This window comes from Saccostrea cucullata, unplaced genomic scaffold (assembly GCF_032062105.1).
Source record: "Saccostrea cucullata isolate Sc308-1 unplaced genomic scaffold, CSIRO_AGI_Scuc_v1 ctg1888, whole genome shotgun sequence".
In the NCBI taxonomy this organism is placed as follows: domain Eukaryota; kingdom Metazoa; phylum Mollusca; class Bivalvia; order Ostreida; family Ostreidae; genus Saccostrea; species Saccostrea cuccullata.
In genome coordinates this window covers 96030-111564 of record NW_026923852.1, presented here as the reverse complement: position 1 = coordinate 111564, position 15535 = coordinate 96030, and the positions used below count along the sequence as shown (strand labels likewise).

Here is a 15535-nt window from a genome sequence, read left to right as displayed (position 1 = left end):
TACCAATGGAAAGAAATTCTCGTTGTTATTCATACATGTATTATGTTCCGCAAACATTATGAAATTCGAGGTAACTTTACATTCCTCATGGATGAGATCATTTTTCTAAATGAAAAACCCAACTTCCAAACACGGAAGGCCTACCCTGAAAATATATTCGACGTTATTTTGAATAATGTAATTCATATTCAAATATATAATCGAATAATGTACTTTTAAACAACACTTAAGACAACAAACATATAGTAATATGTATTAGTTAAGGTCATACATCGTGGATACAACACAAACGGTATTTGTTTTAACCCCACCAACTCCACTTGACTTTCTCTGAAATATAGAACACACATTTAGAACAACATGTAGTTAAGAAGTAATTAGATATTGATTATTTTAAAATCCAATGGGTTGTAACCTTGATGATAATTCGTAAGTAAAATTCATTTCAAGATTTTTTTTGTCATGATAGTCCCAAGACAGATTTGAGGCCAAAATATACATATACAAACTCGAAATATCTCAATTAAAAATTGTAAGATTTCAAGAACGAGAAGGTTAAGTGAGGTAAAAAAAAATGTCCAAATGTTCATTTTGCAGTAAAACACATTGATATCTTCTGCGAACTGTGGGTGGTAAAGTTTAGCTGATGTTCAAAAACTTAAATTAATTGACTTACGTTTTCGGTTGCATTTTGTGACACCGTCTCCCGTATAGCCATTTTGACAAGCACATTTGTAGGAGCCTGGTGTGTTGGTACACTTAGCTCTGCGGTGACATTTGTTTGTAGATCGCCGGCTGCATTCATTGATATCTACATAAAACAGGAACGAGAATATGAAAAATTGTTAAAGAAAATTTTAAAAGGAAATTCTAAATTTATATGAAGAAATATGAGAAAGTACTATGGTACACAGAAAATATTTCTTAAATACAACTTCTTGTAAAATAATCTACCTTAGCCTTATGCTGGTATATAAAATGAGATAGGTACATAACTGTGATTATATTTTGTAACCTTTTTTTACCAAGTCCTTACAATTGTTTTTATTTGTGTAATGGATCCAAATGAAACAACAGGCCCAGGGGCCACATCGCTCACCTGAGCAATTGGCTAGGAAAAAACACAGATCAGATCAGAACTGAAAGTAAACTGGGGGGGGGGGGGGGGGCTTGTTTTACACCCCCCCCCCGGGTCATGATTTGAACAAACTTGAATCTACACTACCTGAGGATGATTCCCTATAAATATAACGAAGCCTGGCTTTGAAGTACTTGAGAAGAAGATTTTTAAAGATTTTTCCTATATACTCCTATGTAAAACTTTGATCGGCCTTTGTGGCCCCGCCCTACCCCCGGGGGTCATGATTTGTACAACCTTGAATCTACACTACCTGAGGTTGATTCCATATGAGTTTCATCTTTCCTAGCCCAGTGGTTCTTGAGAAGAAGACTTTTAAAGATTTTTCCTATATATTCCTATGTAAAACTTTGATCGGCCATTTTGGCCCCACCCTACCCCCGGGGGTCATGATTTGAACAAACTTGAATCTACACTACCTGAGGATGATTCCATATGAGTTTCATCTTTCCTAGCCCAGTGGTTCTTGAGAAGAAGACTTTTAAAGATTTTTCCTATATATTCCTATGTAAAACTTTGATCGGCCATTTTGGCCCCACCCTACCCCCGGGGGTCATGATTTGAACAAACTTGAATCTACACTACCTGAGGATGATTTCACATGAGTTTCATCTTTCCTGGCCCATTGGTTCTTGAGAAGAAGATTTTTAAAGATTTTTCCTATATATTCCTATGTAAAAACTTTGATCGGCCATTTTGGCCCCACCCTACCCCCGGGGGTCATGATTTGAACAAACTTGAATCTACACTACCTGAGGATGATTCCACATGAGTTTTATATTTCCTGGCCCAGTGGTTCTTGAGAAGAAGATTTTTTAAAAATGCCATTAATTTTTCTCTAATTCATAATTATCTCCCCTTGGAAAAGGGCCTGGCCCTTCATTTGAACAAACTTGAATCCCCTTCACCCAAGGATACTTTGTACTAAGTTTGGTTGAAATTGGCCCAGTGGTTCTTGAGAAGAAGATGAAAATGTGAAAAGTTTACGACGACAACAACGACAACAACGACAACGACAACGACGACAGACAACGGACAAATTTTGATCAGAAAAGCTCACTTGAGCCTTCGGCTCAGGTGAGCTAAAAAGGATAAAGATAAGGAACAAACTTATAAACCTAGTAAAATATATAAATCGTGAATAAGGCAAAAAGCATGGACGCTTGGAAACCACATCGGTGAGAAGGGGAATAAAACAAAGTACACATTTGATAAATTCAAGCCTTCATTGAATAGAAACACAAACCAGGCTTAACTTGAAAATAATCATCACTTTCAGAGAGGATTGATAATTATCTTATTTTAACCGAAAAAGATCAAGCTTGGTAAGAAAATTAGTCTAAGGGGACTCACTGAGCCCAAGGAGCTTTCTTTCATTTATCTTAGTTTTTCTAATCTCATCAGATCTCTCTTTTTTTTGTCAGTTCATAGTCAAACTGAATTATGAATCTACTCAATTACCCCAGCTTCCCACTGTATGACAAACAAATCAAAATATTTATTACTGTATATTGATATTCAAAAATGAACATGATACATAAATCATAAAAGAGTTATTTAAAACAAAATTGCGGGTGGAATGCATTGATAATTTAGATGGACCACCTGCAATTTATTAATTTATTTTTGCGGGACCCAAAAAATAAAAACTACCGTTGCAGTAGGATCCATCCCCATAGTACCCTTTAGGACACGTGCACTTGTAGGAACCAATGGAGTTCTTACAGGAAGCCAGTTTGTTACAGTTATTGCGTTCTCCCTTTGAACATTCGTCAACATCTGTAAGATTAAAAAAAAAGGAAAATTAAACAAATATCAATTATAAAATAGATATACAAGTATGTAAAAAAGAATTATGGAAGATGGTCTAACCTTGACAAGATTTCCCGTTTCCTCTGAAGCCTACACGACATCTACATGTATAGGAGCCGGCAGTGTTAGTACAGGTAGCGTACGAGGAACAGTCATTCTTACCTTTACACTCGTCATTATCTGAGGTAAAATTTAAAATTAAAAAAAAAAATTAAAGCAGGAAAAATTCTATTAATGATTAATAATTTAACCTTTCTGAAACTTTAATTAAAGTAAAAATATCATTCTAATTAAAAAAAAACAACACGAAAAAATACAAAAAGCAAATTGAGCATAACATGTTTGAATGAGCATATTCTTCGTATTGCTAGCTTTTTTAATGAATCTATTAAAAGAGGGAAATGATGCATGAATTTGATTTCAAAAGAAGCATGAAAGAAGGAAAAATAATATTATTGGGCCCCAATTGGCCCCTGGATGAAAATGCAACAAGTTCCCAATTCTAACTGCGTTTCTCCAGGACATTATCAATCATGCATGTACGTATTTCTAATTTGGTCATTTTAAAAGAAACTCTGAGAATCAAATTCTCGTAGAACTGAGTCTTTTTTTATCCTCAATTGTCCCCCCAGGGTGGAAAAAGAAAATGTTTAATACCTTGTTGCACCCCTCAAGTACCTGCTAATCATATTTCAAAAAGATGAATATGCTAAAATGAATGCAATAGGAGTTTGAAGAGGCAGATTTGTGACAGGCAGACGAACAATTTAATATTAATGGTCCCGTCTGAACATTCTTCCGAAAGTGAAGAATTGAATAATAATAGCTCTCGTGTAAACTTGGCATGAATGACATATTCTTGGAATGCATAAAAATTTACCCCAATAACGAACAGCAACTCAAAATATCTGTGAACTGGTATTTACATGTATGGATAAGTCAAAATGATTTTAAATATCTAATAAAACTACATATTTGAAGCCATTTTGGAGTAAATGATATCTCATCTCACCAATACAAACGGTTCCAGTTCCGATAAATCCCGTTTTACATTGACATTTAAAACTTCCGTCAGTGTTTGAACAAAGGGCATCCTTGTGACAATTATTTAGCTTGGGATCCTTGCATTCGTCTACATCTACAAAATATTATTATCAATACATTTACCAAACAATTCTTTGGGGCTTGTATGTAAGTGATGTTGTACATGCCTGACATAAGGGGTAACGATCATCTGTTGTTAAAGCTAATTAATGACCTGACCACTGCAATGCTAAAGTAAAGTAAACATTATACTGTTGCGGTGCCTAAATTTTTAACTTTTAATTGTAGATATATCTGTCCGTGTGCATATTTATTACCTTCACATTTTCCGTTTTGAGCAGTGTAGCCTGAGGTACACGTTTTTACAGGTTCTGATTCCTGCGCCAGGGCTGAAACAGTATCAAACCAGATAAATGTCTTCACATCGCTCATTGAAAATATTATAATATATTATTTTTATCATTTATTTCAAGCTCTCTGATTGGCTCAAGCTTGATCACATGATTAAGTATATAACAGCATAAAGACTTGAGTTACTATTTATAGAATCTGAAATGCATATCGACTTAATGTTTCTTAAAATGGAGATTATTTTCTGTAAAACAAAAATAGTACTGATTTCACAATTATAGCTAATACAGTGTATGACTTGATGTTTCTGAAAAATATAAATATTAATATTTTAAAATGTTCTGTAATTCATGAGGCATAACAGTGCATTGAATTAGGATCTACTTTATATTAAAACATATTAAATATGTTTGTCAAAAAGTGATACAAATAAATGTTGCATTTTGAATAAGTAAATCCTCTAAATTACTCTATCAATACAAACATGATAAAGGAAACAAAATTACATTAAACAGCTTAATTTATTTTAATCTCTAGTCTTTAAGTGTTAAAGAGAGGAAACTTGTGCCTTGTTCCCATTATTTTCAAATTGTGTTTTGTCAATCTCTGTAAAAAATAATATAACAAATGTAGCCCTTAAATTCGGTCAATCCATAGATATATCGACTTCACAGAAAAGCAAATCGACCTCGCACGTCGTGCGCGGTCGATATGCTTTTCTGTGAAGTCGATATATCTATGGATCGACCTCATCAAAGGGCTATATTTATATAATTTTAAGATTATTTTTACATGGAAAGAAAACTGATTAATTTGTACCTACAACTACATCTAAATCCTCCTTCAGTATTTTTGCATGTCTGATCTGCTTCACAATTGTGAGTGTTAGTGGTGCATTCGTTTATGTCTGAAACAAAGATATAGAGCTTTCATTATTTTGACGTATAATGAGTATAAACTAAAGGTTAAAAAAAGGTTATAAAGTAGCTCACCCGTGCATGATTTCACACCATCCCCTTCGTAGCCTTTCTTACAGGTACATTGAAAATTGTCACCGTTTGCTTTACATTCGGCCAAACGGTTGCAGTTGTGTTCACCCGTTTCACATTTATCTACTGTATACAAAAGTCTAGTATAATTTATGTTCTCTAAGCTTTACTTCGAGAAATTTGGATGAATTTGTTTTTTTTTTCAGTTGCTCCATACACTAAAAATGTACTAATATTTAAATTATATACCATGATTACAGAGCTGGCATGTTTTCAGACACCCAAGATTCTTTGCTGCTTCCGGTTTTTGGCATATTTGAAGAGTACTGTTCAGATACTTGCAGTTGCTGGATGTATCGATGCATTGTTTAAAAACAATGGTATTGTTTGTTTCACAAAGCCGCATTCCTGACGCTGGTTCATACCATATTGCAAAGTTTTGTACTTTGTAGGATGGGGAGGAGGCTCTGCGAATCAGTTTAAACTCTTCATTAACTGAAATTATAAACATGGAAAAATACTCTTCACTGAATACCCACCGCTTGAAAAGTGAGAGGGTATATAGTGCTTGGGATGTCCGTCCGTCTGTCTGTTAAGCTTTGGGGTACCCATCTCTTATCCGCAACTCCTCTTATACCACTGAATTAAGTTTATAATGATACTTTCACAGAATCTTAGTTACATGGTGCTATTGTGCACCTCCTATTTTACTTTTTGGTTTTCCCAAAGTAAAACATATAGAAACTGTCATTCTTTCTATAATATTGAGGGGTACCGATTTCTTATCCGCAACTCCTCCGATATCGCTGAAAAAATTTACTGATACTTTTACGGATTTTTTATTATACCGGTTATAATGTAATTGTGCACCTGCTATTTCATCCTTTTGATCTGACACTTATTGGGTCTCCCAGAGCAAAACATGGACTTTCCCATTACAATCATATGGGAGGCGAAGAGCATCATTTAGTGAGCTCACTGCCCACAGTACCTCTAGTTTAATGTGTGTTCTTTCCATGCAAAGACATGTAATACTTGTAACATGTAAATAATATTTTTTTTAAATAATTTACAAAAAAATGTATGTGACCCAGAGTGGGAATCAAAATTCTTCAACCTTATTGCACATCTACAGGACACAGCCAATTATATATCTTTATATATTAAATAAAGAATTCAGGTATTCATTATTTATAGGTTAAAAAAAACGTCGATTTCAACCTCCATTCGTTCCCATATGATAAAACTTTAAAAATATATATATATATATATATATATATATATATATATATATATATATATATATATATATATATATATATATATATATATTGTACATCTATCTTCAAGACAAAGCCTATTATATCCCAAACTACGATTAGGATACTGATCATGAGAAAATGTAAAAGGGGTTAAGGGATCGAGGGGTTTGTAGAAAAAAAAATTTGACTTCCTATTGGCCCAAGGGTGAAAATTGAAATTCTGAAACCGTTTTGTACATCTACTTAAAAATTATTTTTTAAGGCAAAAGAATTCACGGAACCAGTTTCTTGTAGGAAAAAAAACGGGTTTTTTTCGATCGCCAGGATGAAAATCAAAAATCCAAAACCTTACTACATATCTACAGGATACTCCCAATCATATATTAAAATATGATGGACTACAACAAAATAGCAGGGGGAGTTTAGAGATTTAGGTTTCTTGAAGGAAATGCAATGCTTTTCGACCCGCATTCGACCCCCAGAGTGAAAATAGAAATTCTGAAACCTAATTGCACATTTACAGGACACCATCAATCATATTCCTAAAGATGAGTTAGGAATTGCAAAAAGTGTAAGGGAACTAGGATTTCTTGAAGGATACGGATACTTCCCTTCAATTTCAAGATATAAATTAAATTTATAGGCTACTGTGTAGGCTCGAAATGTAAGTGGGGTTCAGGTAAACAAGTTTTTTGTAGAAAACACTAACTAATGCGTCTTTAACACTATTTTGGCATCCACGCTAAAACAATTTCAAAATCTGGTGAGTTGGCAACTGCTTAACATGTAAGAGTTGTTTGAGGAAGAAAAAAAGGTTTAAGACAGCACGGATGGAACAGGGTAACAAAAATATACCCAAACTTTCTTTAGACAGTGTGGGTATAATTCAAGTCCATATTGCATATATTGCGTCTAATACATCATAGTCTTACTTCCATTGAATTCCACATCTCTGCTTTGCCTTTGAAGTTGGTCATCCCGTAATAGATAATCACTGAACATGCGCACTAGATTTTCACTATGGAGGGATAAGTCGTGGCTCAGATGCACGGCAAAAGAAGAAGCTAAAAGGGAGGCTAGAATCACCAGAGGCTTCATCTTCCTGCAGAAATAAAACAATGGAAACATAAAAACGAGGGTAATAGCTCTAGGACTTGGCCATTTCTTTGACCACAGAATCTTTGCTAGCTTATGGTTTCCGATCCGAAAATTATTGTTGTAGAGTAGATGTCGGATCACATACCCCTCAGTTGCTTAGCGAAGAAGGGATCATTAATGAATTTCTCGAGATTATTATTTCAAATAAGAGGGTAATGATGTTTCTTTCATTTCTTGCCACAAGAGATTTTATTGACTTTATTATTTTATCATTTATGCAATGGATGAGGAGACTTTTTAAAGTGGGCAACTCAGTGTAATTCCATGGCCTCTGCATTTTAAGATTTTTGTACTTAGATGTAAACTATAATAATATTATCTTTCTTCACTGGATTTTATACCATATTTTGGTTTTTGCCATTCAGTAAAAAGATTGTATATTTTAGAACATTTTTTAATGTTTTTAATTTTGAATGCTTGCATGTGTCTCTACGTTTAAAGACTAGGTATTGAAGGACTTATTATACAATGTATGACGTATTAAAAAGTGTTTTAAAAACCTTTTAGGCTGTATTAGTAGCATATGAGTATTGCCATGAATGATATTATAAAACATGCAGCTAAACACGAACTGCATCAGTATACTTGTCGCCTTTTCCATTTTTCTTTCTTTGAATACTAATATTATGCAAAACCATACTTTTGTTCAAGGCATTATTTATTTATTTATTTATTTATTTATTTATTTCCATGTATTTGATTTAATATTTATTTACATTATTTACTTTATTTATTTCCGCACCTTTCTCCTCGCCAATTTGTTTTATATGCATGTATACCTCTATATAGCTGTACAAGTTTGAAGAAACCCGTTTAGAAAAATTTCAGTTGAACATGGAACTGTCTTTGCTAAATAAATTGTTGCTTATTGGACGACAAATAAAATAATTTTCTTTAATTTCGCTGTGTTTTTTTCTGTACTCACGAAGGGCCAAATTCATACATTTTTTCTTAAGAATAATTAATGAAATCAAAGTTAAAACTTACCAGGTATGATTATTAGCAGATCCGTAGTCCGTGTTGAGGACTGCGCGGCTAGATCGCTAAGGCTACCAGATGTCGCTACATCACACACACCTTCGACACGCGAACATCACATTACGGGGGTCTTCCTACAACTGAGACAGAAGGTTCCATTTTAACTGAATATCACTTGAACACTTCGACTTACCGATTCATTTGCATATTACTACGAAGCTCAGAGGAAGGGGGTATATTAAAGTGCGTGCTTGTGAAGGAGGGGGGTATGAAGCAGAAATATGCCATTTAAAATGCATTCAAAAAGATTATCAATTGATTCACAAAAATCTCCTAAATATAACCTTCAGAATGAAAATATGAAAAAGAACTCTCTGACCAAGGGAGAAATCTAAAATTTTAATGAAAGGTTTGGAAAGATAGCGGATAGCAAAATGACAGAACTCTGCAAATCTCCTTTCGGATGACTGAATATGTACAATAGTTTTATCCTGTTGACAGATATATATTTAATTATCTCAATACTTATAATTATATTTTTGTGCCCCCGTAATCGAAGATTCGGGGTACATAGTTTTTGTCCAGTCTAGCTGTTCGTCTGTCTATCTGTCAGTTTGCCTGTTGGAGAAAACGCAAAAACTTGTAAATTTTGATTGGATGGAGCTGGTTTAATATTCTCCATGTATTTCCTGTGACAAAACATTTCTTTAACCTTGTGTTTACCAACATATTTTGTCCTCTTTCAGGCGCGTACTGCCTATACGAAGTACGCAAGTGCGTACACATCATTTTCAACAAAAAAAAAAAAGAAAAATTAGAGAGATTTATTCAGAGAAAACTTTAACCTTGCCCAAACTTTTATAAAATGAATTCCATTTAGTGTTAATCCGCGTACCTGAGTATTACATGTATTTGATGAAGGAAAGCATACTTCACAAGTGTATTCATTGTGACAAGACCTTTCCTTTGGGTTTTAATTTTTTTTTTACCTTTGACCTTGGCCTTGTATTCGTAAATTAATTTGATCAAATATTATTCTTCTCTTTCTGAAGTTTGACCCACATTTTAAAAAAAAAAAACCTTGGCCATAACTTCTGAACAGTAAGCACAGGGGTTTTCTTATTTCACAGATATATAACTTATGACAAGGAATAGGTCAAACAAATTTGATCTTGGAGGTTGACTTGCACTTGCATGAGAAACTTCAAACCTCGTCATAAAGCTGCCAAACGGGGCATCGGTGTTTCACAAACAAATCTTGTTGGTAAAGAGCAAGTTAAATTCCAAGGTTTAGAGATCAAAATGTTACTTCAAGAAAGTATAGTGATGGGGATGTCCGTCCGTCCGTTACGCTTTGGGGTACCCATGGTCATCTCTTATCCGCAACTCTTCCTATACCATAGAATGAAATTTATTGAGACTTTCACAGAATCTTTGTTACATAGTTCCATAATGTGCACCTCCCATTTTACTTTTTTGATACGATGCAATTTTGGGTTTACCACAGCAAAGCATGGACACTGCCATTCTTTGTATAATAATTTGTGGGGTACCCCTTTTTTATCCGCAACTCCTCCTAAACATTTGAATAAATTTAATGACTTTCACAGATTCCCTATTACATATATAGTGCCTTTGTGCATCCTTCATCTGATAATTATTTCAAGTCTCGCATCACTGGCACTTAATTGTTTCTGTAATAAATTTATAACCCATATTATGATAATATCATTAAACTATGGGTTAAAAATTTATTACAGTTCTACATAAGTGAACTGATGTGTATCGCAAAGCAAAACACGGACTTTGTCATTATTATCGTATGGGAAGTGGGCCGGGATCATTTTGTGAGCTCAGTGCTTGATCACATTAGGCCTTACCTCTAAAATACTTGAATGGAAATTAATAATAAAGTTATTTATATTGCTTGTTTTCTTTCTGACTTGAATCCCTTTATATTAAGTATAAGTAGTTTTGTGAAACAAAACTTGTTTGTCATGTGTTTTGTAAAGAAGTCAAGTCAATGAAATTTGAATTTTTCATTACCTACAGCTAATGTTTATTAATTAATATGATCAGATAAGATGAGATAAAGGTCTATAGTAATGATTACCATTCTTACTTTTAATTATCTCGTATAATAGTCTTTGGGATATAATAGGCACGTAGTGATGGGGGGAGGGGGGTTAGAGCTAGGTGGCATCCCTCCTTTTTTCCCATACATAGCTTTAAACTATATAATGAAAGTCTGGTTACCCCCCCCCCCCCCCATTTATGCAAAAATATGGTAAAGTAAGTTTTGAAAAAAATATATGTTTAAAGGAATCTGGTACGTCCTACCCTTTGCTACCCCCCCCCCCCAGTCCGAAATATCTTACATTTTCCAGGCTTTTTAACGATTTTGAAATTTTACGTTCCTGGCACGTAAAATATCAAAATCGTTAAAAAGCCTGGAAAACGTCAGATATTTCGGACTACCCCCCCCCCTCCCCCAACTATCCTGAAATAGGATTTGCTTTCGAGTTTGGACATTTTTTTTTTGGCTTCTCAAGATTTTTTTCTTGGGGGGGGGGGGGGGTAGATTTTTTTATCTGGCCCCAACCCCTCTACTTCCAAAAACGATGCTACGTCACTGCATTTATCCCAAATTTTAAGCTTTCATAGATATATATTCGATTCAGTTTCATTTAAAATGTAGATCAATTTAATCTCTTTGGCCTTGGCCTGAAAGCGACCGTGTTTGCATACCAGTTATAGATAAAGCCGAGTATTTTGCATGATGCAATAATTTTATCGCTGATTTTTCGATATAACCTACAATTTAATTGTTTATTTTGTGAACAGCTGCGCTCCCTGGGGCCCATCCCTATCCCCTACCCCCTTCAAAAAACAATTCTTCTATTCTTAGAAATATTTTTGACAAATTAATAGATCTATAATTTGCATATTTTGTTAACATAGTTTGCATAATTTTAAAAATGAAAAGAAAATTTATATTGGACTCGTCAGTATATTCTTCATAAAGATTTCCAAAAAATACATATAAATTTATTACTATATTCATGTGCATGGTTGTATGTTTTTTTAATTGTTTATACGACAGCTCAGCATTTCTCAATAGTATGGGATATTGCACCACCACACGGTTCACTTACTTTTGTTATAAATAAATATTAGTCATTCCCCATGGTATCTCAGCTGTTATTTTAACAATGCGTTTTCAAGATTACAATTGTAAACAATCGCCTAAACTCTAAAAACAAACATATATATCGGCGTATTTTGAGAAAGTTAATACAAAACTTGATTTCTAGAAGAGAATAAAATTAATCCTGATGAAAAGATTATTGTTTTTACATAGTAAATTTTACGAATGAGAAGAAAATTCAATTTGTAAACGAAATTAATGCAATAGCTAAAATTTCGGTGCATCTTTAGAATTTACTACTGTTCAATTCGTATTACAGAGAATATCCGAACGTACCGGATATTACATCAATAGACGTGAACACTATTTTTAGAAAACCGTGTTATTTTCTCGACCCCTGATTGGATGACATGGCCTAGAATGAGTGTGTCACTTTCTAATTTTAGAGACAGAGATTACACCATATAGGCGGTTGCCGGTGCAATTTCCCAGCAGTAGAACGAATGTAGGAAGAAGAACAGGACATAGCCATTAACCAGGTAAAGTTTTATCTGATGAGTATAGTAAATCTATGAAATAGGTCATCAGAAAAAAACAACAAGATGTATCACAAACTACAATACAAAATACGACGACATCAACAAAGGAAAAATATGATAAAATTTTTGTTGTATTTGATTTCAGTAATCCCGGCCGAGTCCGGCGTACAAGTCGAGCGACAGAGAGCTCCGAAGGAGAAGACAGCGAAGCAAAAAGCGATTGCGATCCGTATCCAAAAGGTACGACGCACATTCGACAAAATCCGTCAATTACGGATTGAGACTTCTGAATCAAATAACGAAACATGTACGAAGGCGACATTGGACTCAACGCTCAGGACTATGGCGAGGGCGCAATCGTCCCCCGATCCTTGGACGAGCTGGTTGAATGGCTGGACCTACCCGGCGCCGAGTGCGGACTTGGGTATGGAACCGACATCAACCACGACATCCAACATTTCACTACGATTGGATCAGAAAGTAAATGGCCTATTTGACAACGGTGAGTTGCTTTAAAATTTACCTATCAAAAGGTCATAATCTCTCAAATTTACTATTGCTAACTGGACAACCAGGTGACAGATTTATAATTTTTGTTAATTCATATTTTTGCAGAATATGCTGGCATCATGGATGACTTTGCCGGCAACAAAATGGACTCTATCTTGGATAAAGAATTTCTGATATCAGAAAAGAGTAATTTGGGAATGGAGGGGGGTGAAGTGGAAGATTTCCTTGAAGCAATGGGTTCCACATTCCCAGGAGATGACTTTCTCAACAGTTTTATGGACCTTTCAAACTTCACTGATGTGCAGGTACTTGAGCATTTAACACAGCATTTCAACCATTCAGTGCTTTACCATAATTTCAGTTCAGAGTGGTCGCTGCATTTATTTGTACTAAATTTCTTGACTTTATTTCTTTTCAGGAAAATGAAGACAAGCCAGAGTTGGCTCTCACTAAACCTGTTATAAATTTTGCTGAGCCAGAGCCAAGTCCGGTTGTCGAGTTTACTGCTCAACAGGATGAAGAAATGGTTGTTCCGGAGACTGAGGAAGTCATCACGGTGGAATGTGGCAAAAAACGTAAACGAACCGTGACGGACGAGGAAGAAGGCCTAGCGGCTGCGGGTCTTGATCACGATTACATCACCAAAAAACCTCGGACGTCTACGGTAACTGTTGAATTGGGAAACGAAACGGATGAAGACAAGGCCACTTCTCCAGATAAGAAATACGTAGAGAGGCGCGTTAAAAACAACATAGCTTCTAAAAGATCGCGCTACGTCCGTAAAATGAAGTTTGTAGAGATGGAAAGTGAGGCAGAGAGGCTTGTACAAGAAAATCAAAGGATGCGGCTAAAAATCGAAGAACTAGAGCAGCTCGCTAAAGAAATGAAAGCGGCCTTAATTAACAAACTGGCTGAGAAAAAGTAATTTGGGGGGTGGGAATCCGGGAGGGGTGGGGGTCATCTTGAGTTTTAAGTATACATTAATTGATGAAAACAGTGGTTTTACTATGTTATTTTTAGGAACTGTAACGTAGCTGTATATGAATTACATCTATATTTAAAAAAAATAAAGAAAAAAAATTCAAGTTGCTTAAAAAACAACAAAAAGGTGAAGATAAAATGTTCATAACATTAAATACCATGTACATTTTTGTATGTCATATTTATTTTATGATAAATGTACATATATTGATCCATTGTTAGAAGCTGTAACATAGCTGTCTATATTTTTAAAAATCGGGAAAAACAATTAAAGTTGATTTCTAAAAATAGCAACCAAAAAAAGAGAAGAAAAATTAAGTTTTAATCTCATTTTTTTACCAATGTATGTCATTTTTTAAGGTACATGTATTGACCCAAAATTTGTTAGGGTTTGTAGCATAGCTATAAATGATTGAACATCTTTGAAAAAAAAAAATTTGAAAAAATTTAAGTTCATTGATGAAAAAAAAAGAGAAACAAAAAAAAGAAAAAAAAAATGTTTTGACATCCTGACAATTAATACCATCATACTATGTATGTCATATGTATTTCATGAAAAAAAAAAGAAAAAAAATGTTTTGAATCCTGACAATTAATACCATCATACTATGTATGTCATATGTATTTCATGACCCATCTTATACAAAAAAGAAAAAAAATGTTTTGACATCCTGACAATTAATACCATCATACTATGTATGTCATATTTATTTCATGACCCATCTTACATGTATCAAGCAAAAATTTGTTTGTTGTTATCAATTTACAAGATGTGTTTGTTATTGATTTATAGAATAATACACAAATTAATGAAGTTTTTGTCATAATGTTGTGCAGCAAATTTTGAGATTTAATATTTTTTGTCATTTCCTAACATCACAAGAACATTTTATAACATAATGGCAATTTTTTTGTATTTTTCTATGCATTTTTGCAAATGTTGTCATCAGTAATGCCTGTGTTTAGTCCTTCTTCATGTATATATATTTTTAATTGATTTGTTGGACAAATTTTATGTAATAGCAAGTTATGTGGAGAAAATATGTTCAAGAAATCCACTAACATGTAGTTTTGTTTTTAGAATTCCTGTTACTGTATGAAGATATATCTACATTGGATATACTTAGTTAATGTCATAAGAGAATTGCATATGACAATTATTAAAAATACCATCAAACGAAACTATTTCTTTTGTTTTTTGTTATACCTTAATCTGGTTTTCACTTTAATCTACCTTCTCATGAAGTTGCTAAGATGTACCATTGGTGACATGTATGACTGGTTGGTGTCCCACTAGTTAAAAAATTTTATCGCTCAAATGGAATCGTCTTACGGACCCAGTTTGTGGCAAAGGCTTGTTCCAAAACACTGTTTACACTAACTTGAGTCCCACTGGCTTCTGAATTGCACTATTGAAAAAATGTATGATTAAGTAGCAAGATCAAGGACATCTCAAGTGGCATAAAAATATTTTTGAAAGGTAAAGAGGGATGTTAAATGCAATACCTTTTGAGAGGGACCAGATTTACCAGGATACATGTATAAATTCCATTTAACTAATAAAAGCTCTTTTTTTTCCAAATAAATAAGTTCAAATGCATCCTTCTATATATACTTTGAAGCCA

The 15535-nt window shown here is 34.0% G+C and overlaps 2 protein-coding genes across 3 annotated transcripts; one reads left to right on the top strand and one right to left on the bottom strand.

Annotated features, from left to right (window-relative positions):
- Positions 1 to 237: 237 nt before the first annotated feature.
- On the bottom strand, positions 238 to 8821 carry LOC134265111 (adhesion G protein-coupled receptor E2-like). 2 transcript variants are annotated; one of them, XM_062747347.1, is made up of 11 exons: positions 8742 to 8821; positions 7529 to 7698; positions 5584 to 5829; positions 5338 to 5460; positions 5169 to 5252; positions 4312 to 4383; positions 3963 to 4088; positions 3011 to 3130; positions 2792 to 2917; positions 677 to 811; positions 238 to 330 (listed from the first exon to the last, which is right to left on the bottom strand). In XM_062747347.1, exons 2-11 carry the CDS (start codon positions 7692 to 7694, stop codon positions 302 to 304), a joined length of 1227 nt encoding a protein of 408 aa, XP_062603331.1. In that variant the 5' UTR covers positions 7695 to 7698; positions 8742 to 8821; the 3' UTR covers positions 238 to 301. The 2 variants fall into 2 exon arrangements, with proteins under 2 accessions (XP_062603331.1, XP_062603332.1); XM_062747348.1 differs by having other exon boundaries at positions 5338 to 5457.
- Positions 8822 to 12275: 3454 nt separating this feature from the next.
- LOC134265118 (uncharacterized) lies at positions 12276 to 13887 on the top strand. Its single transcript, XM_062747354.1, has 4 exons — positions 12276 to 12419; positions 12565 to 12921; positions 13035 to 13234; positions 13348 to 13887. The coding sequence occupies exons 2-4, from the start codon at positions 12762 to 12764 to the stop codon at positions 13852 to 13854; spliced, it is 867 nt and encodes a 288-aa protein (XP_062603338.1). The 5' UTR covers positions 12276 to 12419; positions 12565 to 12761; the 3' UTR covers positions 13855 to 13887.
- Positions 13888 to 15535: the final 1648 nt, after the last annotated feature.

Bases quoted from the DNA above. Each gene is read 5' to 3' on its own strand.
- LOC134265111 (XM_062747347.1), bottom strand. From the start codon at position 7,694: ATGAAGCCTCTGGTGATTCTAGCCTCCCTTTTAGCTTCTTCTTTTGCC. The intron at 5,830-7,528 runs GTAAGACTATGA...TTATAATTTCAG, and splicing joins AGATGTGGAATTCAATGGAA to TTAATGAAGAGTTTAAACTG. The intron at 812-2,791 runs GTAGTTTTTATT...TGTTTTATGTAG, and splicing joins GGATGGATCCTACTGCAACG to ATATCAATGAATGCAGCCGG.
- LOC134265118 (XM_062747354.1), top strand. From the start codon at position 12,762: ATGGCGAGGGCGCAATCGTCCCCCGATCCTTGGACGAGCTGGTTGAAT. The intron at 12,922-13,034 runs GTGAGTTGCTTT...ATATTTTTGCAG, and splicing joins AAATGGCCTATTTGACAACG to AATATGCTGGCATCATGGAT. The intron at 13,235-13,347 runs GTACTTGAGCAT...ATTTCTTTTCAG, and splicing joins CAAACTTCACTGATGTGCAG to GAAAATGAAGACAAGCCAGA.